Source organism: Aythya fuligula, chromosome Z (assembly GCF_009819795.1).
Source record: "Aythya fuligula isolate bAytFul2 chromosome Z, bAytFul2.pri, whole genome shotgun sequence".
Lineage (NCBI taxonomy): Eukaryota > Metazoa > Chordata > Aves > Anseriformes > Anatidae > Aythya > Aythya fuligula.
This window is the reverse complement of record NC_045593.1, coordinates 4973453-4997551: the sequence shown is the minus strand read 5'-3', so window position 1 is coordinate 4997551 and position 24099 is coordinate 4973453. Positions and strand designations below refer to the sequence as shown.

The following is a 24099-nucleotide window of genomic DNA, read 5'->3' as shown; positions in this document are numbered from 1 at the left end:
AAATTAAAAGTGCCTGATCACCCATGTGTAAACCTACGGTTAGTAATTCATGCTTTCTCCACAGAATTTTACAGCAAGATGTGATTAATTAATGTTTATAAAACACTTCACAATTCTTGGGTTGCCCCAGCTATGCTATATATAAATCCAAGGGATGACAGAGATTACTCTTATTAATTTACTACTACTGCACTTTGTGTATGATTTCAAGAAACTTCTGAAATTTTAATCTCAAACTGAAATGTTAGTGCATTGTCCAATTTTGCCATCTTTACATATGATTTCATCACTCTTAGGAGGACACCAGAAAAATAGATGTAATTCCCCAAAGCTGAAATAACTCATGTTAACACTGCAGTCCCAAAGCATGACAAATCTTTATACAGACCCATGATAGGATGCTAAAGTATAGCAGCATAATGAAGTAATTTGTTCACTCCACTGCATTCTACATCATTAAACTTCATAACTGATGTTATCCAGAACCAGAAGTCAAAGATGTGAACATCAACAGAAAAATATATGTCAGGGTGAGGTGTATTCATTGCTGCTTTTTTTTTTTCCCTTTTTTTTTTTTTTTTTTTAAATTGTTGTTGTTTTTCTCAATGTTTGTTTTCTGCTTTATGCAGAAAAAAAAGGATCTCATAATTCACCACCAATGAGTTATTGTCATTTTTTAAGAGTTAATGAGATCCTTAATGTTATCAGCTTTCTTGGAAGAAGATACTTTAAATAAGTTAGGTAATAAAAATAGTAAGAGTTGTTATCATTGTCTGGATTTCCAAAGAAAAATAAGTTCTGTGTGATACAGAACTGAATGAGTGCACAATATTGGTCTACCTACTGATCTCCTAACTTATAAATCAATTTGTCAAATTTTAACCATATTTGACAAAAAAGTTAACACCTTAGATACATAGACCTCTAAGAAGATTCATCAGAAAAAGTGGGCAGAGAAAAGAGAACCTGCTAATGCTCTAGCTTAGGTCCAGGCTACAGTGTGAGCTTTGCTCTTCGTAGACTTCGGAAACTCCAGACAAGGACCGGACCTAAAAATTATCTATATGTGAGAACGTTTAAGTTCTCACATATAAGAATTACCAACATCAAATAATGCCATATAGTAAAGTTACATTATAGCAAGACTCCTTAGCTCTCTGGTCCTTCATCATAGGTAATGGTTTTGTTTGGCTTTGTCAGTTGAAGTGATTTTATTTTCTCAGAAGACCAACACATTTGTTTCCTGTGTGAGAAAATATAGATAATGGCAGAGAAAATAAGTAAAATAAATAAATAAATAAATAAAGGATCCAAAATAAAAGAATTTATGTTCAGCCTGGAGAAGAGGAGGCTCAGGGGCAACCTTATTACTCTCTATAAGTACATTAAAGGAGTCTGTAGCGAGGTGTTGGTTGGTCTATTCTTCCATGTGCCTGGTGACAGGACAAGGAGGAATGGGCTAAAGTTGCACCAGGGGTGTTTTAGGTTGGATATTAGGAAGAACTTCTTTACTGAGAGGATTGTGAGGCATTGGAATGGGCTGCCCAGGTGGAGTCACCATCTCTGGAGGTCTTTAAAATACATTTAGATGTTGAACTTAGTGATATGGTTTAGTGGAGGACTTGTTAGTGTTAGGTCAGAGGTTGGACTCAATGATCTGAAGGTCTCTTCCAACCTAGACAATTCTGTGATTCTGTGAATTTGATCTGAGTTCTGTACTAATAAACTGAATGTGCATGGCAATGGTCAAGCACATGCTGGTCAACAAGAACCAAATATCCCATGTTGATGACAGGAAATGCTTCAAGCTCTAAGAACAAGGGTGCTGCATATTAGTTATTCACAGGGTAAAGTTTTTTTAGCTATTCTAATCACCATATGATGTCCAAGAAATGTTTAGGTCAAGTGCTGTCTGGAACAAGCTAAATTTATGCTGGGATATGTTCTATCAGGTTAGCAGCATAAAAGAACACATTCAAGTGCCTGTGAATATTTCCCAGATCATCTCAATTTATTGTTACAGACAATGTATATTAAATTATCTTAATCTAATATTTATTTATCTTGTCAGCAATTTGCTTACTTTTGACTGTGTTTATAAGCTTTAATGAAAAAAAAAAAAAAAAAAAAGTGAAATGAGAGGGTGGAAACAACCACCACCAACAGTTGTTAGGAACTCAAGAAAGATTTTGACATTCCTGCCACCACCATGACAATCCTTCATGGGAATCGTGACTGTATTTCCTTCCTCTCTTTGAAGCATGTCTTTGATGACTGGAAAAAATAACTAACATGGATTATGACCAGATACCCTCAGAGTATCAGGTTGTTGTGAACAGAACTTGACAGCCTACCTGTAAAAAACACATGAACCTTGGCACACCCTCCACAGTCCAGTGAAACCAGTGTTGGAAATATGCTATGAGAGTGGTATTAGAAATGTTTAGAAATGCTTAGAATTGCAAAACCACTGTCTAGTAAGAACTGAAAGAATTCACAAAGGTGGTGTAAAGAGAGCCAGGATTGTGCAGAACTAATATTTGGCTCAGCTTTATGAGATGTCTTAGACACAGATCCCTTGCTGCCATTTAATCAAGGTTATTGAACACTTTGGACCCAAAAAAATGAAGCTGAAATTTGGGAGTCCTAAGATATCTGATTCTCTATAATTATTTGTACCACCATTGAAGAGAATAAAATATATATTAGAGTGTTTTTGGATTGTAACATCATAGTCTGCTTGAATAAGGTGATGAGAAAGCTGAATTTTCTCTGCATTTTTCGATTTATTGTTAATTACTATGACGTTTTGCTCTAATAAATTGTATTCACCCTCAGAATTTTCAAATGGATGCCAATTTTGTATAATAATTTATCAGAAAATGTGCAGAACTGCTGCATGGAGCAAAATGATAAAACTATTTAGAAAAGATTTATTGCACTGCTCATGGTATAGCGTCTATGACTGAAGATCATTAGCAGGTTGCCTTCCTGTTCACAGATCTGACAATACATGAGGGCAGATTTAGCAGTGGATATTTAGCAACTAAGGATTATAAACCACATAGATCATTGTGGAAGGCTGTTTTCCATTAAAAATAAAAAATAAAATGCCGAAAGCCACCTCTTTTTCTTCCAAACCTCCCTTGCATATTCTCACATGAGTGCTTACCACAACAGGTGAATAAACAGACATGTACAGAAGCAGAGCTGAACCCCATCAAAAAACAAACAAACAAAAAAAAAGCTGGAACAGTTACAAAAGCCAAAGGCACCTGATGTAGCTGGAGACAGGATTTCTAAAGTATTATTATTTTTTTTTTAACACCACAAACCACCAACATGCACCCCTTCCTGCCAAGAAAAATACAAATAACTAAAAATAAAGAAGTTAAGGCAATAATGAAAATAATGCCAGTGGTAACAGTGAAATCCTCATGATCTTGCTCAGTATTTACTCAAGTTTTCCTCAGAAGAGGAAAATTAACAAGAAAAACACATGGACAGAACTGGCCCAGATGGTATTACCTTCAGAATATGTACATTTAGAAAGAGAGGGTGAACGTTCAATAAAGATTTTAGGGTGAAGTACAGAAAATGTTGATTTTGTTTTTTCCACTTAGCAGTCACAACTTTTGACTTTTTATAGGCACAAAGTTGAGACACACCTAAACAGGGTTGCCCCACATTTCAGAAGGATGTGAAAACATACCAACATCCCCATAAGTCTTCTTCCCTTGATGTGTTTCCTTAGCATCTTCCCTATTTTCTCTGCTCCCAGGAAGAAAAGAGAAAAGAATTTTTCAACTCCCTCAAAGCTATGATACCCCTCATCCAGTGTCCATTAGTGTCCAATCTCTGCTACTTCAATGACAGGTGATAGACAATAACCCCAAAATACAGCAAGTCAGACAGGGTTATAAAGGACATTTGCATAAAGCTTGTGCGTTGATTATCTTCATAACAATGTCAATGGCAAATCTCCTATTTAGCTTAGTGAAAACAGAGTTAAACCACTTAACAAACCCTTTTTATGGGAGCACAAAATATTTAGCCAACATAATCTACCAGCAAGTGCTTGGTTTAGCATGTTGGCTAAGCTGCAAGAAGTACACTAATGAAATTATTGTCATTTGGGAAACAGCCCACTCTCTGGAAGCTTGCCTGAATGATTTGATCTGAATCCAATATAACTTGGATTTTATTTTTATTTTTTAAACCTAAAACATAGAGTAATGCAAATACGTTAACTAACACTATCTTCATAAAAACCTGCTGCTATGCTAAGATACTCCAGGCTGTGCATGAATTTTTGTTCTCGAGTCTGTAGGAAAAGCAACCAGTTTTGGCCCTTTTACCTGAAATTATCATAGTAATGAAAGTCCCAGCTTCTCAGTTGAGAGTTGAAGTGTTGCTTCTGTGCCCAGCAAGATTTAAGCCTTTGTATTATGGTGTTTTTGTCTCACCATATGTTTAGAATATCACAAAAAACAGAATCACCTTGGCAACATGATTTCTACTGTTCCAGTGAGATAGTGGTTTTATGTAACTGCTAGTACTGGTCAGTCCCTTAATTGCAGCACAGACCTGATAAAAATGAAGCACATTTTTATAGCAAGCAGCAGCATATTTAAGAGGAACTCAAATCTTCATCTGAATATCTAATTGTTTATACTGTTTTGTTAGGAGGATGCTCATCGAGATAATCCATTTTGAATCTTTGACAGAAATCATGCAATAGAATTAAGATGCTCCAAAGCAAGACATAGAAATGCAGTGTAGCAATATCCCATGTCCAACATGAAATTTAGGGGATATCCATGCACCTCAGTTCATGCTCCAAACACCTTGCCAAACTCCTTCATGTCACAAGAATCCAAAACTAGCTACATGTGAATAACTTTGTTGTCTCAACGTACTGTATGCCCAGATGTCTAAGGTGCCAAAAACCTGAGGCCAATTCAGATGCATGAATTGGGGCTCCCACTAGTGGATGACCTCTCTGCCTGTCAGTCCCTGAATCCTGAAATCCTCTCTGCAGCATGGCACCATTTCCATTGGGGTGGAGAACACCACATTTCTGACTGGCCGGTTGGGCCTAATCAACATTAGGCTTAATTATGGAATGCATTAATTATTAGAGTATTAATTAAGAATGATCTTTGCTTACTATTCTAGCCTGCTTTTCTCAGTGCTTTAGAAGAAAGAATAAACACTTTTCGGTGCCTAACAACAGAGGAAGACATCAACCGAGGACGGGTACTTAATTCAGAGCTTGAAGTAGGCCACTAAATCATGAAATAAGCAGGATCTCATACACTTCCCTGGAACATTGGTTTCTGCTGACTAGCTCAATTATTTATCAGTGCTGGCCTTTAAATCCCATTGTTCATCTCCTAGCACCGTGTACACTTAGATTAAAGCATTTAGAAATACACTTTGGGCACCTGATTTAGGAGACTGAGTAAAACCTTCACACATGAGGTCTGGTTTGTTCTTCAGCTGTTGGTTATATGTGCTGAGGACAGGTCTGGCAGATGGTGTGCATGACCCCGGGTGTGCATGTGCTTTTCTCTAAGCTATGCACCTTCATCACCTATCAGGACTTGTTTAAGTTGTATAGAAATTGTGTGCACACACATATATAGCATTATTTTTCTACCAGGATGTATGAGGTATTGTGGAAAGTAACCAGAAATAAAGAACTGAAGCACATTTTCTGTAACTTTGTGTGTGTGTGTGTGTGTGTGTATGTGTGTGATGAAACTAAATGTTTCCTAAAGGAATATCAAAACTAGTTTTAAAATTTAAAGCCCACACTTATGTAGCATTTAAGCTTCTTATATTCTTATGCAGTATTAGAGATGTCATCAAGTAAAACAGAACTATACTAATGTGTTTTTGGAAAATAAATAAATAACTAAAAGCCACAAAGATATCTGTTGCAAGTAGGAGGTTCCTACAGATATTTTCAAGCAGCAACAAATAATATTTCTATGGATACACTCTTCCTCATAGTATTTAGCAACATATCTTGTGCTCCTATAAGCAATATTGCAGGATAAGGGAGCCCTTGTCTGATCTGTTGCAGAAGTGTGTTTGTCTTTCTGCAAATAGCAGGAGTTCCCATTAATTTTGTGTTGTCCTTCTCAGTATAGCTGCCTCCAACCATCCCATCAAAGGTTTTTTCAAATATCTAAGAAAAGATTTCATTACAGCTTAAGCTATTTTAATGCCCCCCTACACAACAAAAGACTGTTTTGAACAAATGCTCTGTAATGATAAATATATTCTGGACAGCTTGAGCTTTATCATTTCTTTTTGCCTTCAGTGTTTGATGCTGAAAATGCACCTATTGTAATGGATCCATTATAAACTCAATCAATTACACTTCAGATTTGATGGTTGAAAGGTGATAACTAATAATAGCAATGCTGTCCTCCTGGACAATGGTATAGAACCTAAAATATAAAAGACCACAGATGGAAAAAGAGCTTCATAATAAGCTTCTACCACCATTTGGCATTTCCAATTGTCAATGCCATCCTATTTTAAGCCAAATTTATAACAAGCCTAATTTGAAGAGATGATTATTAGTCAAAAAAAACCAAAAACAACAACAACAAAAACAACAAGAACAAATACAACAACATAAACTTATTATTTCATCATTTTCTTTAATGTTTGAACACATTTGCCAAGCACAGACTTCCTTAGGGCCTGAGGCTGCCTTTCTGTCCTCGTTTCAGTTAGGACAGAGTTAATTTTCCTCCTAGTAGCTGGTAGGGTGCTATGTTTTGGCTTAGGATGAGAAGAGTGCTGATAACATGCTGATGTTTTAATTGTTGGAGAGCAGTGCTTACACCAAGCCAAGGATGTTTCAGCTCCTCACTCTGTCCTGCCAGCAGGCAGGCTGGGGGTGCAGCAGGAGCTGGGAGAGGACAGACCCAGGACAGCTGAACCAAACTGGCCAGAGGGGTATTCTATTCCATCTTGGGTCATGCTAAACAATATATAGGGGTGGCTAGCCGGGGGGGGGCAGACTGCTTGGGGTTAGGCTGGACATTGGTCAGTGGGTGGTGAACAATTGCATTGTGAATCACTTGTTTCGTGCACATTATTAGCAGTAGTACTATTGTCATCATTATTGTTATTATTATTATTGTTATTATGATTTTCCTATCTTAATAAACTGTCTTTATCTCAGCTCACAGGCTTCACTTTCCCATTTCTCTCCCCCATCCCAGAGAGGGAGGGGGAAGGGTGAGTGAATGGCTGTGTGATGTTTAGCTGCTGGCAGGGTTAAACCACAACAGTCCTTAAGACAGCTGGAGGCAATCAAGTTAAAACTGCTGCAGCCCTGTCCTCCTCCATGTGCTTTCAGATTTCAAATGCTAACCTGGCAGAAGATTCATCATTTTGCTGTGGTTGTTTTGCTTTGTGACATTTCTGCTCCACAGCTTTAGCTGACATAGACCAGTTCATGAAGGGGGTCACTAAGAATTAGGTCTGGCACAAAGCTATAGGCAATGCCATTTCTTTAAGCACTACCTGGTCATGTAGGAATGTGGGGAATGTCACTCCCATAGTGAAAGACAGCCTGGATAAAGCTTTTATAAATATGAAGAGAGATCACATTCCAATTTCCAAGCAATTGTCAACCAGAGTTTTATATATATATATATAAAAGTTATATATATATATAACTTTTAAAGTATTGTAAAGTATTGTTTTTCAATACTTTCCATAGAAGCTCCCTTGGAGAGAATGAGAATGAGAAGATAAATCTTTAGTACTTACTCCATGAAACTTGAATTGGATCAAGTAAAGCATGAAAAACAAGCTTTTAATAATCAACATTTACCTTTTTTTTTTTTTTTTTTATTCTAGAAGTTACAGATTTCTGGTTGCTGACTTAATTTTATGTTTAAGTTACCAGTTGTGTGTAACCTTTATACATGATCAGCAAAAAATATTTTTAAAGTTACTTCCTTTGTATGAATATAATTCACTCTGGGGCTATACTTAAACAGAGGAAAAACCTCACTGAACATGGTATAGCCAGGGGAGATCTCAAAGAAACTGATTTACTGCTCTTAATAATATTTTTAAAATCCTCTAATTTTCCACAAAGAATATTCTAATTTGCTGTGGTTTAACCTCGCTGGCAGCTAAACACCACACAGCCGTTTGCTCGCCCTCCCCACTCCCTCTTGGAGATGGGGGAGAGAAATGGGAAAGTGAAGCCCGTGAGTTGAGATAAAGACAGTTTATTAAGACAGGAAAATAACAACAACAACAATAACAATAATAGTAATAATAATGATAATAATACTCCTAATAATAATGTGTAAGAAACAAGTGATGCACAATGCAACTGCTCACCACCTCCTGACCAATGCCCAGCCTAACCCCGAGCAGCCATCCCCCCCACCCCTATATATCTGACATCAGCATGACATCAGATGGTATGGAATACCCCTTTGGCTAGTTTGGGTCAGCTGTCCTGGGTCTGTCCCCTCCCAGCTCCTGTTGAACCCCTAGAACTGCCCACTGGCAGGACAGAGCGAGAAGCTGAAAAGTCCTTGGCTTGGTGTAAGTCAAGTTATCACATATCAGAGCAGCTGCTACAATTCTCTTGTGCTTGTTTTCATATTTCCAAGGCAAAAAAAAATGCACATAAACATTTCTTACATTATCCAGTGTCTTATGAATACAACAGTAATAATTTTGTCGACTGCATTGATCCTACACTCCTTTGCCATGTCACCCACAGATCAGAAGTGGTTCAAGCAGCTGCTGAGAGAAACATGAACTAGCTGAGGTTTCCCCTTGCCGTGGGGAATTGTGGGTTGTCATTAACAGTTACTATAGAGGTTAGTCTTGTCATTTTGTATTGTAGAAAACCTGTTGCACACAGAGTGAGATGGATATCTGTGGCCCTATATCTAAAATGTATTTCTACCATACCTCAGAGTTCTGAGGGTGCTACCTGGCTTCACATTTCTTTAGTTTAAAACCAGCTCCCCAAAGGCAAGGTCATAAGTCCATCTGGACATTGGCACAAGTCATTCATTATCCCCAGCAGGTAAATCACAATGATTGTTTCTTTCTATGGTAGGGTGGATGAAAGAGGGAAGTTTTTTGGCTGGTGATCACGCTGTGGTACTTCTCCTCAAGGACAAGCAATATCCCCATGGCTATTACCCCCTAATAGTTGACTTTGTGGTGTCTTCATTGGTACAGCAGTTGCCCTGACAGGTAATGATGGGAGTTTGCAGTCCAAGCTCTCCCTAAGGTGCTCAGACCCTGCTATCAATGCCACAAGACTTCTTTAGCTCCAGGAGAAATATCTTTGACTCAGAAAGTTTCTGATGGCAGGTTTCTGAGAGAGCATACATAATACATCTTAATATGTTTTAATCTTCTTTCCTGGGATTCTGCTTCGACCTCAGTAGGAAACAGATTTTTGGTTGGCTGCAGCATGAAGCATACAAAGCATACATTCTTCTGTATTGCAAATCCTTAATTAAGATAAAACAATATGAAGTATACCAAAACAAGAATCTACTGAGAATGTTTTCTCCTACAAGAAAAAGGAAATCAAAGACATGCTAGTTATGTTAATTAAGTCATTACAAGGTCTTGAACTCAGAAATCTAACTGAATAATGTCCCACAAAAATATGATCAATTAATCAAAATGAAGTAAATTCCCATCTTTTTCAGAATATAAATTTCTAAAGATAAATGTGCTTTATTTCTTCATAAATAATATTCATATTCCCTTCAAATCCAGTTGTTTTGTAGTCAGCAGCACTGCAAGCCTGTGTAGAAATGTGAAAGCTAGAGAGAGAAATGATCTATTAAGCTGGGATAGTTCTTAGTAGGGCATGACATAGTGCTTTATCTTGTCTAAATATATGTGACCTAAATGTAAAGGCCTTTACTAGTTCCTTTGGAAACCTTGTCTACCATCAACCATGTCTCACTGGTTGGAAGTTAGCCAAATATTGAGCTGCTATTTACTTCTGATTTCTTTTTATTACTCCTGATAAATGTATCTACCCCAAGCCTTCCCAGCAGACTCATCTCTCTCTCTCTCTCTCTCTCTCTCAGGCCACTTTTATTACATAGACTGGAAATCTCTGACTAATATATGTTACAGGTGAATATTCTACCACCTTCCAATAAATTCTGTAAATTATAACAAGTCCAAGTTGATGCACTTGCATATATTCAGTATCTCTTTTAGGTAAATGTAGACACAAAAATGTTATACATTTAATTTAAGCTATTTTTCCTGGCTTTCTCTATAGTGAAAGTAATACAAAGTACTTTAATATAAAGTATTATGGTTTGTATTCTTAGGAAAACAGTAACTGAAAGATACGAAGTGAGACACATAGAAAACATGTGTTGTGGTTATTAGTAGTAGTCCTATAGTCTTATCAAGAACATGGACTTTTTTTGTCCAGTGGTACAAAAAAAGTTTTTATTTTATTTTATTTTATTTTATTTTATTTTATTTTATTTTATTTTATTTTATTTTATTTTATTTTTTTATTTTATTTTATTTTATTTTATTTTATTTTATTTTATTTTATTTTATTTTATTTTATTTTATTTATTTTCTTCACACCTTTGTTTTGCTTCAGATGCAGGCTGCATGATAAAAGGGGACATGAAATTCTGGGGTTTGGAAACATTGTGTGTGTATGATTATACATGCATATCTCTGACATTATTTAGGACATATGTAGAGAACATATTTTCTATTGAAAGTGCAGACAGATAGTGCCTGCCCTGTTTTACAAGATGAAAATATACATATCTCCAAAAAGGTAAGAAATAATAATAAAAAAATAAATAATAATAATAAAAAAAAATCCAGCATTTTGACACTTTTATGCAGAAAAAATATGTCAAGGAGAGCTGTCATTCCCTTGCTGTTTGATCAGCACGGCTGAGAGACATCTGGGGAAACACATCTGCCTTCAGATGCCTTCCCAGTAGTGATGACACTCCTTTTCCTTCTCACAGCCACCCAGGATAAAATGACCAGTCACCAGCCACAGCCCTGAAGGAATTACAAGTGTCAGGCGTTAGCCTGCATCCTGCATCCTGGAATTCCTCTGGCATGCTCCAGCTCGGTTGGCCTCTCCCAGGTGGCCATTGGCTAAGCAACAGATTTGTAAGGCAGAGCCTGAGGCTCTAGTGCTAAGTATCAGGACAACCGTACTGGTGAACCACATGGAAACAAAGAGGTGTCTGAGGTTGCAGTTTGTATAAAGGATTTGAAAGATGTTGTCCAAGGAGGACAGTGTACTTCAATATCAGAGTGAAGGTCATAACAGACTCTTCTGCATCAGTTAAATTATTGACAATAATATACTACCATGTTAAATATTAAGGATATTTAACAGTAGTCTTCAGACCTGTTCTTGATTTACAAAATCTGCCACAAGGTGGGCAGTCTACAAACCTGACAGACCTCCTTATTCATTAAGTGAAGGTTTTTTTGTGTCACAGTATGTCTTTTCCTCTCCTATCTATTTGAACCACTGTGATTCCTGATAAGGGTTTTCATCACTTAGTGGCAAGTGGATTGAAAAGTCTCTACCAGGTGAAAGAACTGATACGGTACTGACTGTTCTCAAATTTCTTGGCAGTCCCTGGAGGTCCATCCTTGTTCAGAAGTTTTATCACAACAATATTTTACAGCTTCTATAACTTAAGTCTTTCTGAATTTTATTGTTGGCGGGTATAGAGTGTTCTCACAGCCTTTCTGTTTTTTTCTTCTCATCTTTCATCTGCACCATGATAATCAACTCCGCACAGGTCGAAGAACTCTTCAAAGTACTCCTTTGAACATCTGCCTCCTTGAAGACATCCCTGCTGTATTCTCTGATAACTTGGAATTCATCCAGTTTTGCTAGATAAAGTCTTAGGTGTATTTGGTGAACACCTTATTAACTAAACAGGAGAGCAGAAATAGGTTCCTACATTTTTCATTAACATCTGGTCTGAGAACAGTGGGAGGGAAAAAGCCAGCAACGAATGATCTGCATGCACTGCTCACAAACTGGTAGCTGCTCTCCCCGATGAAACCACATATTTGAAGTACCATTTAAAATTTTCAGCAGGGAGCTATCATTCCATCATTTATGTTAGTTATGAGGCATATAAATGAGATTTTTGCTGCTATCCTTCTAAAAGACAGAGCTGAACATCCTACTTTTTCCCCAACTGTTCTCCCAAAACCAGCTGTTTTCAGTTTCTCAAGCATACATAGTTCAGGAAACTAGCAGATACCACAGAGATTTGTTCTCGTAAGTAGAAGCTTCAGTGAAGGGACAATCTGCACAGGCAGATTCTCATCTTTAGTCAGATTCTCATTAGAAACCTGATGCATATTCCAGTGAAGGATATCCATACTTCCCATGGACTTGACTGAATATTGCTTCTGCCTGCTTAATTTCCCATTCTGTGCCCTGTTCTCCATCATTTTGTTATTAAAATATGTTCCCAATCTGTCTTGCATTTTCACAACAGTAATAATTTCTCTGACCTCTTCCTTCCACTTTCCAGGCCAATGAAATTACATCATCCTGAGGAGGAGGCAAATCATCATCAATTTCTGTTGCTCTCAGTATGACCCATCTCTTAATATCCTGATCAGACTCCTATGGTGTGTGCACTTGAATCAAACATCTTGAGATTGTATTATATCTTTTTTTTCCACTGTATCTGCTGTTCCCTTTCTAGAAGGCATAAGGACACATCCAGTGTGGAGAATGTTGTAAATCCTTCTCAGGTCACTTGATTTTCATGTTTACTCATATTGTATTCTCCTCTACCACCTCTGCCTATCCTTCCCATCACTAATAATCTCTTTATTCCATCTTCTAAGGAATACTTCTAATCTTCTAATTGTCTACTATTTTGGGTTATGGCTTTTATAAGCTTTCATGGACGGAAACCTCATTTTCCTCTGTGTGACTGAAGTATATTCATCATCATGAGAGCATGTGTAATTCTATGCTAGAGATGGATATGAATCAACGGTAAGTTTTTCCATTGCCTTCACAACAGCTACCCATGTAGACTGAATACCTTAAGTGTTCAAGCTTATTCATTCAGTGTCCTACTTAAAGAGACACCTGTGATTAGTCAGCAGTGTATTAGCAGAGGCAAAGTCAGTATGCAGGAACTGTCAACTTCCTATTCAGAAAGCTGTGTGACTTTGCTAAAAGTTTATTGTGAAAAAATATTACTTATTCTGCTTAGTATGAACACTGAAAATACGGGAAATTTATGAAGGGGGCAAAAGATGCAATGCACTTAGTTTGTTAAAAGCACCACAGAGTGCCTTTTACACTTCTGTGAGTGATGGAATAGAACAAATGAAATAAAACTGAAAGATACTGTGTTTATCTGAATGATGCTGAAGACGGAGAGGTCAGCTCTGGTGGTTTAGGATTGCTGGAAAAACAATGGAAGAAGCTGTGTTTGAGTCTTCATCAGGGTAGGCTGTTGGAGGGAACACAACCAGAAGAAATTTTGAATTTATTAACTCTATCCTGATTTATTAATTTCAGGGCAAGGAATCCCAAATTATCTCGTTTGCAGAATGCAACAAAAACAGAGAAATAATAAACATTTGTCCACCAAATTTCATAGATGCGAAATTGACTGCATTCCTCTTCCATTAACTACACTTAAAATATAGGGGTAAAATGATGCTGTTCTCTTTTATACAAATTAAGGTAATGAGGTATTCATATTAAGGGCTTGCTTTGATTTACCTCCCTAATATTGTTCTTTACGTGGAATTCTGTTTCAGCTTCAGCCATGAAAAATAATGTTCTTTTGAGCTTTGTTATGTAGTTGTTGAAACAGTTGTAAGACTATAAACACTGTGAAAAAATATGATGCATGACAAAGTGCAAGAATGGGAAAATCTCATTGTCACATTAATTATCTATTGACAGAAGATATACAGTAGGTGATGCAATGGCTTCGGATGTTCTTGTCTTTATTACCTCTGGGGGAAAAGTTCAGATCATGAAATGAGTTTGGTGCTCTTGAGTGGACATTTGTCCTCATCACAAAACAACCTCATAATTCAGCACGATGTAACAAAATTGGAGAGCTCGAATTGAGGAGGCTTAGAACCAGGAGCATCAGGGAGTAATAAATCAGGCTAGAGGTGCAGGGCAATGCTGCTTGGGGTGACTTTCACAGCATCTGTGAGACAATGCCATTCCCATTACAAATCATTTTGCCAGGCAGACATCCTAAGGAGGAGCACATACTTGAAGGGACAGGTCAAGTTAAAAAGTGAGCTTAAATTGAGGCTGATCAGAAGTGTTATGAGGCACCACTCTGTCCAAATGCCATTCAATTGTCTGAGAACAGAGATTTTAATACTGTCTGTAAGAGACATTCTGTAATTTCACTTTTCCTCTACTAATTTTTAGGGATTTTCTAGAGACACAGACAAGAAGCAGTGTGCATGATACACACTCACATAAATAAGACATCCTAGGGGGATGTCTAAATATATTTGCTGTCGTAAGTATATTTAAATAAATGATGTTAATATAGTTGTCTATGCTAGACAGTTATGTTGCTAGTTTTAATTGCTAGTACAAATTCAGGCAAGTACTTGTGTAGTCCTAGAGATAACTGTAAACATTGTCAGATTTACAGGAACTGAATTGCTAGTTTTCAGTGTAATTTTTAACAGTTGATGTCATAATCTCAGTATCTCCATCTCAGATGGCTGCAGCAGGTGCCTTTGCTGTCACTACAGAGACAAGAAGGCCCAATGACAGCTATTTTGCTTCTCACAGATATCACAGTCTGGCCCACAGAGAGCGTTACATTCAATCTGGAAGAAGACATTGATACTGCTGTAGAATGTAAATTGTCACTATAAGAAACTAAACTCTGCCAATGGCCATTGTTTACTTGTTTTCCTGTCATCTGCTACAACACAGGTGGGGATCAAATGTCTAAGAAAGGATCAGGCTAAAAGACAGACAGAAACATGAATTATATAGTGGACAGAAAGGAGGAGAATTCCCTCTATTCATTCTAGCCATATGTTCATACAATTCAGCCTTAAAATATTCTTCCTTTTTTGTTTGTTTGTCTGTTTGTAAAGGCATCAGCTTGTTAATATTGCACATGATCTGACTATGTGAGGGAACACAGAATGTTCCTGTGTTTAAGTCCCAAGGCCTGTATGCAGATATAGTCCTAAGGCCTATATGCAGAACATGTGAAAGAGGAAAATTTAAGCACTGAAAAATTCCATCTTGACTTATAGCCTTTCCCAGAGGTAATTACTTCACAACTAAATTCAACTTGTGATCTGCCAAAATTGAGAAGAATTATAATTAAATGCCATATATTATATATTTGTGAGAGATGCTATAGATACATTTGCAAAGTTTTATTTTTTTTAATTTAATTTTATTTGATTATATTTATTAGCTGGCTTTAATTATAAAGGAAGTAAACTGAATTATGATCCAACTGCAACACAGTCTGTCAGTGGACTACGTTATAGCTGCCACCTTCATGAGGCTGTAGGCAACACAACAAAATAAAATGATCAGTTTCCTTCTTCAGATTTTCCAGACATCGTTAGATGAGCGACTAGTCAGAGATAGAAAAGTCTTAGACACAGAGCTGCTGTTTTTTAACTCTGTCAGCTAGGCTTGACAGCTAAATACAGCCTTCTGTGATGGAATCATAATGATTAATTAGGTAAAGCAGCTGCACCCAACCTCTTGTGCAGTTATGACTTATGTTAGCCTCCTGACTAAAACCTCCATCAGCTCTGCTCAATTAACTGAGGTTAAGTATTATAGATTATTGAGGAATTGAGTGATAGTAAATCAGAATGACATTCCTATTTTAAAAATAAAGGATGGTCAGGTGTTTCAGAAACAAGATTCAACACCAAGCATTTACACCACCATTCTGCCATAATTAGGAGGTAGACTGATCATTAACAAAGGGGTTCATCATATCTGCTTTTAGCTATTAAAAAGTTAGGCCTAGACACAATTTACAATTTATGGAGAACCATAAAAGAGCTGGAAAGAGGCAGCCATTTTAGGCAGTGATTTGTCAAATGCTAACTATCCAAGTTAGATGGAACAAATCACCCTAGGAACCTCTCTGCTTATTAACTAAGGGACTCAATAACTGGGTGTCATACTCAGCTTCTATATGGCTAAGCTGAAGTGAGATAAATCCAGACCTTTCTGTCAAATAGATACTCAGATGCCTGAAGTTGCATGAGGAAAATGTAACAGAAGATCCTCAGAGGGACTCATTCTTTTTGAAGTTACTAACTTATTACCAGATATCTTTTAAAATCTGGCATGTATAGGTTAGGTATGGGGATACTGAGAATGTGGAGATTTTATGGGCTTGGTACACATAAATACATGTATAACTATGTAAACTGTGTCTGTTCTAGCAATTAGAAAATACCAAAGGAGGTTCCCAATCAAATCTGTACTGTTACATTCAAAATTATTCAAAATTATTCTTACTATGGCTTTAGATCACATCAGCTAGCACTTCCTAACCAGTTGCTGAGTAAGATGCACAACCCAGCACACTTCAGGGACCATTTCCAACAGCAGTGCATGTATGGTAACCCTGTCATAAAGGCTGACAGTTTAATAGTATGGAAAGATATCGTTCCATGACAGATTACCTTAATGTCAAATAATGGATATGTTTAATTTGCATATTAATTTGAGGCTTAATCTTAAACTGTATCTATGCCCTTTTGTAACTTTTTTGATATTTCTAGCTGACTAGAAACAGGTTACCACTAAAACTACAACTCAAAACCAGTATTGATATAGTAAGTCCCTCAGTAGTGTGGGTGAAATAATAACCAATACTAAATGTTTTTCAATTGACTCAAAGCTTAGGCATCTGCCTGAAAAGGACCAATGAACATCCCTGAAGGTTTCTCAGGATAGTAATTTCTATGGTCTCTTACATGTGGAACAACTGCTTCATTCCCCTCTGTGCAGTGTGCAGTATTGAAACAGTCACAGATGTTCCTCTTGTTATTTATAGTCTCAAAGCCACCATCTGTTCAGTATAGCCTCCTGTTGTCTCTCCACCAATACTTAGCTCATAAACTCTTTGGGCAAGCACATCTCTGTCTTTAGGAGCTTTACCTAAAATGTCTGTGTCAATACAGGTAAAATAATAGTAGTAATTATAGTGGAGTAAATGCAGACTTCAGTTGTTGGAGGCAGGGATCAGGATATACACCTACATGCTTATATGTGCTTATGTTTCTCTAAAATAATCTTTCCAAAGATCATCTATATAGCCACATATTATCTAACTATACACATTGAAGTGATACCTTTGATGGAAAATTTCTGACAAATCAAAATAAATCACTGTTTTTTCTTGAATGGAAAAGAAAATAGAGAATCAGATTTTAAAGAACTGAAATTTTTCATAAAACCGTAACCTTTTCATACTTAACTGAGCAAAACAAATCAACTCCTTCCCCTCCTCTGTCCCCTCCTGCTTACCCCCCCCCCCCCCCGCCCCCCGTGCAGTTCCTCTAAAATATATTTAATTTATCCAAACTCTGAAAAATAGTCAAAGAAGAAAAGAGAAAAAATGAACATTTACTAAGGAACGCACTTTGTTTGTTTGTTTGTTTGTTTGTTTGTTTTTCCCCCTAAAAATATATTAAATAGAACAAACACAAATGACACTGACTACAAGCATAGCTTCATGGAATTCATGATCTTTATTTTTTGACAAAATGTATGCATGACTTACTTGTAAAATTTATAAATAAAGTAAATATTAAAAGAAGTTTGAAAAAAAAAAAAAAAGTAAATGAGACTATATTCTACTTCATGCTAGCTTTAAAAAGGAATATTTAAAAGACCTGTCCAGCTGATCAATAAAATGATTCACTTGGATGGTCATGGACCGTGAAAGACAGTGACTGTCCTGATGCAATTCTGTAGTATGTCAAGGGCTGAATGCTACATTGCAGACACTATGGTGGGACAGAGTTGCACTGCTCTGGGAAGTGTTTTTTGTGCATTCCTTGGTGGGCTGCATGAGTATGGCCAATCCACTGTCTGTCTGTAGGACAATGTACCTCTGCTAGCCAGTTCTGATGAGTAAGTAGAGGAGATGGAGCTATAACCCTACAACCTTCTGGACGGCTAGTGTGGGACTTGTGATATGATTGCCAACCCTTCCTGCTACATGGAAAGAACATGGTCAGGATAGGGTTCTACAGGGTTAAAATTGTGAGCCCCCAGTGTTTCCCCTGGTCCCAGCTCACACACACAGACACACAGACTGAGCACAGTCTAACCCTAAACCTACGTGTGAATGCAAAGCTGAAGGTCAAATCCTAAAGTCCTTAAACAGTCAAAATGTCCATTGAAATGAAAGTTAATCATTCCCAGGATGAAGAAACGACCCATGCATGGACAGAGAGGAGGTAATACGTGCATCCCTTACTCTAGAAATGATAGAAGCTGTTGTGTCCTGGATGCTGGCTCAACTCCTAGCCTTTGAAGACCAGCCAGGGACCACAGGGAAAAAGCACAGTATTTTCTCCACTCAGATGTGGAGAGAGGGGATAAGTGCTAAGTGACTTGATATATAATACAGAGGAGCCACAGGGCAACCATGAATTGGGCCTTCAAGGAGCTACTTCTGCATGAGGGAAGGGAAGAAACTCCAGGACCTGGTCTGGAAGATGCTGTGTCAATGCTGCCTTTTCAAACTGTTACAGGTTATTGTGGTCAGCTCCTGAGGGGTGGCTCATGAGGAACTGCCATCAAGTTGTACTTTCTTTTTTTTTCTTCAGGGATCCTTTCAGCTTCCGCCACAGACTATCCTTCCTCTTCATCTTCTTCTCTGCCATGGGCAGTGAGGACTCTTTCCTTCGGATTTCCCTCACTAGTCCATGAAAGACATCATCAATGTAGAAGCGAAGGGCAGCAGAAGTCTCAAAAAAGGAGCAGGAGTATTCTCTGGCTAAGCTCATTCCTTCTTCAGTCGAGACCTACAAGGAAAAAAAAAAAAAGGTCTATAAATATCACCTAATTCACAAAGCATGAACCAAAAGGAGGCCATAAAAGTATATCTAATCTGACTTTTTAGGTACTACTAGATTGGCATTCCTGAGGCAAATCACCAACCTTTAGTTTAACAGGAAAATTTTCTGTTATTATTACATAGATAAGATTCAAGTATGAAATGATTGGATTGAATCCATATTTGAACAGAGCATACTGACAATATTCATGTGCTTGGATATATTATTTCCCTAATTCTGACGTGCCATTTTTTCCAAGTATTTCCTCTCTTGCAGTAAACCTCTAAAGCTTGGGAGCATTAGTTCCTTTATTCTACAGACTAAAACTGATGGTCAAAAGAACTTCAGTAGAAATATGGTCCTAGAAAACGCATGTTCAGCACTCATCTAATCCTGAAGGGAATTTGACTTGAAGCTGAAAGCACATCAGTTTTTATACCTTAAGATTTTTCAGTCACAAGAAATTCTGAGCATGTTTTTAAGTGCTCTGGTCTTGACAGACCTATAATCCTATCACTTAGCTCATGCCTGAGCCATATGAAGATCCAAAATCTATTTGCTTTTCAGATCATCTTCCTTAAGTGATCTCATGTACTTACTATTCTCAGAGAACACTGAGAACAATGTATCTTTGCTTTTTGAGGAACTATAAGGGGAAGAATCTCCATGAATTTAGAAGGAATCAAGGTAGCTCTTTTTCATTTGCCTGAATTTTCATACAGGGATCTAACTCCTAAAATTTCCATACTAGCTACCTCTTGGCCCACCAGCCTGCTAATTCCCAAGGAAAGGTTCATGGCATGCTAATTACTGGTCTAATTGTGTGGTCTGATTGTGCAGTCTAGAATACAGTCTAAATGCTTACCACAAGGAGTGATGAATGCCTACCACCTACCTATATTTTGCACTTTTGGAGACTTACATGTATACAGTAATGTGTAGCAAGTCTTCAGCAAAATAAGGAATAAACCCTATTAGCTAGCTAAATTTTAGGCTAGCTTACCAGACGATAGAATATCCTTTCTTTTCAGTATTCAAACATAAAACTAATGATGAAATGTACAGAGCATATTCAAGTTTTAGGTGAGAAAATCTACGCTTTGTTTTTATTTGTGTTTAGATAACATGATTTATTCAAGTAACTTTCCAACCATCTGGATAAAAAAAAAAAAAAAAAAGTTGTTTAACTAGTTTGAGACAGCCTTGTGAAAGGGTACATCCTAGGTTATGAAAAATTATCAGTTGCTACTGTCTACCACAGGACTAATCTAGTTTTATTTCTTATTTCTACCTTTATGCTCCCAAAGTGTCATTTATATTTATTAGGGAAATAAACCCTTATGCTTCAAGATACAAACAAACTCTCTCATACCTACCATGAGGAGAATGTCCTTTTATGATCAGCTTATGACACTACCTTATTGCATTTTGTATATTTATCTGTAAATCTGGACACAGTGAGAAACAGGGTTTTGCATGAAACAAAACACTAGTTCATTTCAACCTGGAAGAAATCTGCACCTAGCATATTCCTATATAACACAGACCACAGAATTTCTGCTCATCACCTTTGCATCAAGTCACAGACTTTGTCATATCAGTAAGGTCATACATCTATGTTACAGATTTAATCTTAATTTAATTAAGAATATTGTAAGGCTAAGCAGGGAGGTTGTATGCCAACCTGAATAATACTCACTGACACAATGAAAGATTGTTATCGTTTTCCAACTGCTATAATTGCCAACCTTTAGCAAAAGGAGTTAGTAGCAATATGGTCCTTGTTTTTCTCTGGGCAGCTGTGTAAGCAAAATGTGTGATTCAATACGGGCACCACTGAGAAACTGACTGTCTGTCTATTTTGGACTTTTTAATATATTTTTTTTTCTCTTGTTATGCCTTGCTGGAGCTGAAGGAGGATTTATTTATTTTATTTTATGTTATTTTATTTTATGTTATTTTATTTTATGTTATGTTATTTTATTTTATTTTATTTTATTTTATTTTATTTTATTTTATTTTATTTTATTTTATTTTATTTTATTTTATTTTATTTTGAGGCACTGCAGATCTAAGCAAACCATTACACAGAGCTGTAGTTTCAGTGAACATTTTATACATTCATTACTGAAAAGGAAAAATAAAAAATAATAATTTTAGAAAAGCTTATAAATAGAAACATTCGTATGATAAAAGCATAGTAAGGTTGTACATATAATTACGGTACAAGCACAGCACTACTCAAGTATCAGAAATTGCCTTTTCTTTTGCTCCATGATTTTCCAGTCTTTGCCCATCTAATTCCTCTTTCTTTCCATGTTTGTCTTTTCTAGGATCAAAATATATGTTTTCTCCCACCTGCAAGGAAGAAACATTGTGGGGAAGACATGATATGGTCTGTAATGAAACAAGTCTACTATAAGCTGTGAGAACTGGAGAATACTCAGGAGAAATAAAATGTGCAGAAAAACTTCTTCCCATCCTCTCTGTGGCTGGAGGCTTGTAACATTGCTGAATTTCACTGCATTTCTCTAAAAAGCAACAAAAGTTTGGTTTTGGACTCACAGTTGCCTGCCAAATTATGGAGACAACATTAAAGATATTAATGGAAATAGTTAATTTCAAAGCATAGTATTTGTCCTAAATCTTGCCCTCAGGAACTGATTAAACTTTGATGAAATTTTATGAAGTAATTCAGCACGAGGAAGACACCTGGCACAAATAAGTTCAGGAAATTTAGTCAAAGTTGTTCAGCTTCAAGGCTGAAAACAGGCTTCTTAGAAATCTAATGCTGTCATAATTACCACTACCGCTTCCAGCACCAGTGAAAATATAGCTATACTAATTTAATTAATCTGTTTTCTGGAAAACAAAACAAACCAACCAACCAACCAAACAAACAAACAAAAACACTACAAATGCAGACAGGTGTTTAGAGGAAAAATACACATTCATCTTTCTGTTTGTAATTTGGTCCAGAGGCTAGCCACCTATAGAATAAAAAATAAGGGATAAAGCTCTTGATGAGGTCACCTAATTCCAGGGATTTACCTTGTTCCCATCTTATTGCCAGAAGATAAACTATATCATAGAAATCCAGCCCAGATCTACACAGTTCAGGGACTTGTTGACAAATTGCAGCTTGTGCAAGTCTGTATCACCAGACGATGTGATCTGTCAGCGTGACATGATCAGACGGGTCAGGGAGTGAGGTCATTCTATTGAACATATATCTGGGAAGCAAAGCTTTATATCTCATTTTTTAGAGTAACACTCTGTGATTGAATCTGGCATTGTTTCTCAAAGTATAATTCTGGTTATATCGATTCCAGTTTAGCTTGTTCCTTTGCTGGTAAACTGAAGAAGGGAATGAAGGGGGAAGGCTGGTGTAGTGAAGATAATGAAAGATGAAGATTTCAGAGCTCACAAAAGCTTCCTGAATCCAAACTTCATTAAAAAAAAATAAAAAAAATGAATCTGGTGTGGTGTGTGGATCAGGAGTTAGAGAGGCATGACATGAAGCTTGCTGTGTAACTGAAAAGCAAGATCCCCCAGGACAAGTCGATGAAATGGGCACTGGGGCCTCACAGATGCACGTGAACATGGGAAAACAGTCTTTTCATGCTCTCCCTGAAAAGTACATGGTTCTAAGCATCCAGTTGGGTACATGTGGTTTGAGAGCGAAGATAAAGCTGTTGTAGCAGCATTTGAACTGTGGATAGCACAGAGGACTGTAGGCTAACTGGGGAGTTTTTCATCTCTGGATGGTTCAGGGCAGTTGGAACACAGCACAGCTTCATCCAGATAAGAAGTATTCACTGGCTACAAACAGCATTTTATAGCATTAAGATTCTGTTTGTGGCTTTTGCAAACCTCCCCTGGAAAATTACAAGTGAGATTAAATGCAGTGCTGACAGCCTGTGAAAGCCATGATGGATGAGCTGCCATCTTTAAGATAGCCTGCTTCCCACTAAGGTCAACTCCTGCACAACCAAAAGGAGAGCACAAAGCCACAGGAGCTGGAAGGTGGGTGGAGAGGCACCTGCAGTCACAGGCCCCCATATGCAGAACATAAAAATATCTGGATCTGAGGAGGAAAGAGCCAAAACTAAACAGATCAATAGTCTACTTCTGCCCTTGGGCTGTCATTAGCTGGAAAATTTACCTCTGAATCAGCCTGTTTTGTGTTTAGCTCTGTCTCTCCTTTGGTCAACACAGCAAAGAAGCATCTCAAGGTAGATTCTTTGACCAAGATTGTATTATTAGCAGAATCAACAGTATCAGCTTGGGTGAGCCAGTGGTGGTCTTCATGCAGGTAAGCAATGTGTTTCCACTTGAGCATCTCATCCCTGAAACAGCATCTTCTGCTTGAGATGGCTTTTGCAGATTCCCCCTGTGACTGGCAGCTCCTGGTTGCCATGGAGAGCTCTGCAGGTGAAATGCCACGGGCTGCAAGGATTCTCCTAAATTTTCATTAGGCTTCCACCCTGGCAGCCCTCATCAACTTTGCAATGGGAAACAGAGTGGTAATTATAGACCAAAAAACTTTGTTCTAAGAGTGCTTTTTCCTGGAGACATGCAGTCTTGATCACAAATCAGAGACAGAAGAGGACACATGTTGGTGAATATGGTGTTCATCTAAGTCCCACTGAGACTAATAGAAAGAACTCCAGTGGTTTTTGATCAAGCATGGACAGTATTTTTGACAGACAATTACTTATGTGAGTGATAAACAAAAGCTAACAGGTTAGAAACACAGGTAGGGAAGCAGCATCCTGAGCAAACTTGTTTGTACCATAGCAAGTTAAGAGGGAGGTAAGAAGGCAGGCGTGCTCTGAATGATGTCTAGGAAAGATCGATGTTATCTCTGGGTGTCTCAGCCTTATGGGGATTTCTTTATTTCCCAACACACCCTGTTCCAAACACCAAGCAACCACATGGCAGGTTGTGTATCAGTACTTGGATATC

The 24099-nt window shown here is 37.4% G+C and overlaps 1 protein-coding gene across 1 annotated transcript in view; it reads right to left on the bottom strand.

The window, feature by feature from the left end:
- Window positions 1-17920: 17920 nt before the first annotated feature.
- RIT2 (Ras like without CAAX 2) overlaps window positions 17921-24099 on the bottom strand; it is a 204326-nt gene continuing 198147 nt past the window's right edge. Inside the window, exon 5 of the mRNA XM_032205905.1 lies at window positions 17921-19098. Coding sequence (XP_032061796.1) covers window positions 18871-19098 — 228 coding nt within the window. The 3' untranslated portion in view covers window positions 17921-18870. The remainder of the gene's footprint in view (window positions 19099-24099) is intronic.